This window comes from Arachis ipaensis, chromosome B6 (assembly GCF_059453495.1).
Source record: "Arachis ipaensis isolate K30076 ecotype BB chromosome B6, ASM5945349v1, whole genome shotgun sequence".
Classification (NCBI taxonomy): Eukaryota; Viridiplantae; Streptophyta; class Magnoliopsida; order Fabales; family Fabaceae; genus Arachis; species Arachis ipaensis.
This window is the reverse complement of record NC_142441.1, coordinates 8,202,908-8,208,907: the sequence shown is the minus strand read 5'-3', so window position 1 is coordinate 8,208,907 and position 6,000 is coordinate 8,202,908. Positions and strand designations below refer to the sequence as shown.

General features: G+C 33.3%; 1 protein-coding gene across 1 annotated transcript; it reads left to right on the top strand.

Moving 5' to 3' along the window:
* Positions 1-1,150: 1,150 nt before the first annotated feature.
* On the top strand, positions 1,151-5,684 carry LOC107645613 (uncharacterized). The gene is made up of 4 exons (XM_016349682.3): positions 1,151-1,377; positions 1,480-1,581; positions 2,175-2,933; positions 3,603-5,684. The coding sequence occupies exons 3-4, from the start codon at positions 2,199-2,201 to the stop codon at positions 5,271-5,273; spliced, it is 2,406 nt and encodes an 801-aa protein (XP_016205168.1). The 5' UTR covers positions 1,151-1,377; positions 1,480-1,581; positions 2,175-2,198; the 3' UTR covers positions 5,274-5,684.
* The last annotated feature ends 316 nt before the right edge of the window (positions 5,685-6,000 follow it).

Genomic DNA, 6,000 nt, shown 5'->3' with positions numbered 1-6,000 from the left:
TCCTTAAGGAAGCTTTTCAAATTAATTTGTCCCAAGTTTTTCTATATGATAAAAAAACGTTTAAATATTAATATTGCAAACAGTTTGACTGCAAAGTTTTAAAATTAAAATTTGAAATTGAATACTACAGTAAATGACTAAATCTTTTTTAATTAAATATGCATGAAGTGATATGAAATTTAATTAAAGAAACATATATTATAGCCTAATAACAAGCTACACATTTTGGATCAAAGTAAAATTTCTAGTATTTGCTAAAATTCAATTTTTAACCAATAATCAGCCAATAAAAAATAAAAAAATAAGAAACTAAACTGTAAAATTCAAATGGTTAATTCTCAATCTTTTTCTTTAATATTAATCCAAGTTGATTTGGACTAATTTTTTTGGTTATAAAAAAATTTTGGTGTAATACTCAGTTATTGAATTTTGTAACTTTTTTTTTTAATTTTGAGGCGGCATAATACGTCTAATATGCAAAAAATATATTATTCGGTCCTAAAATTTTAAAGAATACCACAAAATTAAAAAATTGAGTTTTACTCCAAAGTTTTACACTGATATTCTATGAAGCACAAACACTTCACTAAATTGTCATGTCTGCATGTCGGACACATTTTGGACGCTACATTCATCGACACTCATTCGATACGCGTGTTTGCTGTATCCAACCATGTCTTAATAAATAGTAAAAAATTCTTCTCCGGACACACTTGGACACACCTAAATACCATCACGTGTCAGCGTGTCCAATCTTATTCTTAACATATATTTTTGAAATAAATTTAGATATAGTATATATTATTATTTATTAAAATAAAAAATATTTTAAATACTTAATATAATTAAAATAAGACATTAAAAATAATTAAAAAATTAATTTATATTTTAATAACAATAAAATATCAAAATATCATTACAATTTATCTAAAAAATATTTTTTATTTTATATGTACGTGTGTCCTTATATCTTATAAAATTTTAAAATTCGCATATCGACGTATTCCATATAGTGTCGTGTCCCGTGTCATACATCATAGCTCATATCTAAAATAATAAACGGTTGATTTTTTTTTTCAAAATTTGATATATTTTTTTTTAAAATATACAAGTAATTTATATATATATTTGCTAAAGTACCCACTATAAAACCTTTTGCTTTGTCTCTAGTTTTAACATCGTAGAGAATTTCCTTCATTTATTCTTTTGATTACTTGTTTTCTTGGTCCTCTCACTCTCTCTCTCTCTTTCTTTCTTTCTTTCTTTCGTTCTCTCTCTCTTTCTCTCTCTCTCTCTCTAGTTACGGAACACAAGTTTGCTGTCATGAAAGTTGAACTGTGTTTGTGACATAGTAATCAGTAGCACATACCATACGAGGTAATCTATCAACAACCTTAAACCACGTCCTTCCATCTCTCATATTTATATATGTCTCTGCTGTTTTTTTATTTTTAATGTGTTTTGTGTTATTCTTTTCAGTTCCCACCAGAACACAACACAACACAAGTTGACAATCGAGGTTTCTAAGAAGACCCATTTTCCCAGGTCGATTTTTCACACGTGGGCCCTATCCCCTTCAAGGTTACATTTCATCTCTTATTTCCAATCATTATTACTTTACATTAACATTATTAACATGCATATAATCTTATTATTAAAGCGGTTATTTATTATTTTGATGGGTTTGCCTCTTAATTATGATAACAACCTCATTGTGATTGCTTCTCTCTATCATTCCCACTTGCCTTGTATCATTAATTGTCTATTTAATTCAAGCTTATTAGTTTTGTTGTAGTTGCTTTGATTTTGTAATTTTTTAAATATGTTTAAGTCTTTTTAATCACTATTATTTTTATAACGTGGAGGGATGATCTGGGTTTGTTGTAATTGGATGTGGATATGAAGTGTCCGTTTTTGCGTGGTTTGATTTTGTGAATGTCCTTTTCACTTGAGTTGTTTTCTGTGAACTGATTCACATTACTTTTCTCTTTTCTATTTCCCTTTTATTCCTTATTCTAGCAGTTTTTCTGCTGTAATATATATGCATAGTTAAATATACTTGAATTTCTCATAAAATTTTGAAGTTTGGTGTTTTAATCACTTGATTTATGATGAAATTGCTATCATGTTGTTGTGTTAAGGGAATGATTTTTGAACATTCAAAATTCTTGCAGTGTTAGATTTCACTTTATTAGCAGATGGATTATCTATGCTGTGATGACAACAAAGAAGGCACTGAGATGAAATCTTCTGATGCTTCTGATGATATATTTGGAGATCCAGAAGATCATCCTCATGTTGGAGAGGAGCACCAAGCTGAAATTCCTGCATTCATCGCCGTGCCGTATCGCTCTCAGCTCACAAAGAAGACAATAGATTCAGAAACCAGAGTCAATAGGCCAGAGTCTTTCTCACTAGGATTACCTATTCCTCTGATGTGGTCACATTGCAAGTTAGAAAACAGTAATTGGGAGGCTTTAGAATCTATCACAAGCAAAGAGGGACAAATGATTTCGGAGAATGAATGTCCTAAGCTTAAAGTGGAATTTCAGACTATGTTTTCTAATTTTCAAATTCAATCCTCTGCAAAATCTGTTGAGTCAAGAGGAAAGTATCTTCTCCCTGGTTTGTTGGCTGCTCAATCTTGGACGAACACGGAATATGACAGTTTTCTTCTTGGCCTCTATATATTTGGAAAGAATCTCAGTCTTGTAAAGAGATTTGTTGGGACCAAAAACATGGGAGACATATTGTCTTTCTATTATGGCAAGTTTTATAGGTCTAAAGGGTATCGCCGATGGTCAGAGTGCCGGAAGTTGAGAAATAGGCGATGTATATACGGCCAGAAAATATTCACTGGATGGAGGCAACAAGAATTGCTGTCAAGAATGTTTTCCCATGTTGCAGGAGAATGCCAAACTTTGTTGATTGAGGTATGTCTAGTCTTTGACATACTTTAATGTATGCAAGTTCTTATAATTCTATCCACCTTGTTAAGTAAGTAATGTTCTTGTGAGATTAAATCATTGTATAGATTACATAGATTCTTGACATTGATATTGAAAGTTTTGATCTCATTTTATCAGTAATGAATATTGTTGAATGAAATCCCTCTTTGTCTGTGTTGCTGATGCCATATACTATTTCCATTAGAGGTTAAATATTAACCATCAACAAGCTTGGGGTATTGTGTTCATGCTAGGAAATAATTGGGAAAAAGATACTCCAACTTGACTTAAAGTAGTTGCAATTAATGGCATAGATTAGAAATAAGCACTGATTTTCCATGAAAAATCTTATATTCAATTAGCAGTGTTATACAGCAGAAATTTTCATAGCTAGTTTAATTATCAAGGCTGTAATTATAAATGGAAGTGATTATTGATAACAAATATAGTTTAATTAGCCTTCTATATGATAACAAATACTTTGATTAAGTTCTTAAAAGAAATATTTGTGGTTTCAATCATGAACCTTTTCCTTTCACATCTTTTGTGGATATAGGTGTATTAGCTTTTCAACAAGGAAAATATTTCACTATAATGAACTGCAATTGTATTTTGTACCTTAACAAACTCTTGACAAATATTTGCTTACTGCAGATTTCAAGGAAATTTCTGGAGGGAAAGATGCCATTTGAAGAATATGTATTTGATTTAAAGGATGCTGTTGGCATTGAAGTGTTCATAGCTGCAGTAGGCATTGGTAAAGGGAAGCAAGATCTCACTGGCACTGCCAACGAGCCGACAAAGACTACAAACGTGTTCTCTATTCGTGCCGAAATGCCAGTTGGCAAAGCTTGCTCCTCTCTTACATCAGCTGACATAATCAAGTTTCTCACAGGAAATTTCAGGTTGAGCAAAGCTCGGTCCAATGATCTCTTCTGGGAAGCTGTTTGGCCGCGCCTTTTGGCGAAAGGGTGGCATTCTGAGCAGCCTAAGGATCAATTTGTCACCAGTTCAAAACCTTCCTTGGTTTTTCTTATACCCGGTGTTAAGAAATTTTCTAGAAGGAAACTGGTAAAAGGCAACCACTACTTCGATTCGATAAGTGATGTTTTGAATAAAGTAGCACTGGAGCCGGGGCTTATTGAGAATGAAATTCAAGCAACTGAGGGAAACTTGGATGAGGGAAACAAACAGTTTCGTTACCTTCAACCGCTAAGTTCAAAGTGCAAGCAAGATCATGGGAAATTTACAGTTGTTGATACAAGCATTGTTGTTGATTCGCATCAATGCAAAGTGAGGCAGCTAAGAAGCTTACCTTTTCAAACTATGAGCATATCTGACATCTCAAGCAGTTCCATTGAATCTGAGCAAGATACTTCTGAAGAAGAAGTTGAACAAGGTAGTCCTCCAAATCATGTTGAACAAGCTGATTCTTCAAACCATGTGGATGATCAGGTTGAACAGGCTAATTCTTCAAAGCCTGTTGGAGAATTCTCTGCTACAGATATGAGCATAGATGCATTAGATTTATCTCTTACACTCGATGAGCGCAACACCACCACCTTAGAAGTAGAAAATCATAGATTTCATTCAGAGCAGCATGATGGAAACCATCCAAGGGAGATCAATGAGCATGAATTCATTCAAAATGCAGCATCTGATTGCTCAAATTGCTTTCCTAATGTCATGAAAATACAGAAGTTTGATTTGAATGAACCTGTTTCGCCATCAACTTTGCACGAAGCATCCGAGGGCGTGGTTTTGTCTATGGATTCAGACATCTTTTCTCACCCTTGTGAAGGCAGTGCCACTCAGCAGGATCCGGTTGTACAAGTTTCTGAAGAAAAATCTAAAACCATGATGTTGATTGACTTGAATTTTCCTCAAGTTTCACCAGAGTTTGGAATTGACATGGACATGGACATGGACATGGAAAGGGATGTTCCATCCTCTAATGTCATGGAGCAAAATCACAATCCATGTGAAAATACATCGTTGTCCTCTCCATCCGACACGGCGCAGCTCAATGCCATACAGGAGTCTCCTGATCATCATGATAAGGCGCAGCAATCCGGCATTGTAAGCCGTCGGACGAGCACTAGAAACCGACCATTGACCACAAAAGCATTGGAAGCTCTTGAGTACAGATTTCTCAACTCAAAGAGGAAGAGAAAGAGCACAGAATCTTCAGAGAGTAATTCTTCAAAGTCAAGATATATAGGTGCAAGTAATGGAACAATAGTTAGTGGTAATTGTGACAATGGCATTGTGAATTCCATGGCTGATACAAGAGCAGAGGAAGAGAATGTTATGGCATTAATCTGAAGCAGGGAGAATCACTATACTATGGGAAAAAAGATGGGATACAGTTTTATTGTTTCAAGTGTATCCATAATACACAAGAACATCAATGCTATCAGTATATGTTCAGTTGTTCACAGATCACTTACCTTTCTTTTTTTCTTGAGAATTTGACCTGATGATAATAGAATAAGATAGCATATGGATAAAAGTTTTAATAATGAGTTACCCAAGTTTAGTGAGAAGAGAAAATCATTCTCTCTAATGGGAATCATAATACTGTTGAGGCACTGTAAAGTGTAAAAAAACTGTTAAGTCGTAGTTTCTATTTCATGTCAAATTGATAGGAATGTTAATTATTTTATTAGAACACAATTGTAGCTTTATAGAAACAGTCTCTTTTATTATCAATTACCAATATTTGGTTGGTTCAAATGATTTTTTTTTCAAACCCTCTCTGAGTTTTACTCCATAATGATCTAATTCATCTCAGAATAAGTTAGAACGAAAGTAACCAGCTTATACTGGTCAAGTAGTTAGCTCATTTATCCGTTTAAACAAGTGTCGGAAGTTTGAATCTTATCATGTACACTAAAGTGATACAACAATTCATTGACCAGTGACATTAAAAAAAATGGAATCCAGATCCACAATAAATTAGACCGATTTGGGAAACTTAAAAAAAAGTTTGGACAAAAGAATTTGAAAATATTGGTGGCTTATAAAAATAAAAAAAATAAAAAGAAATTCC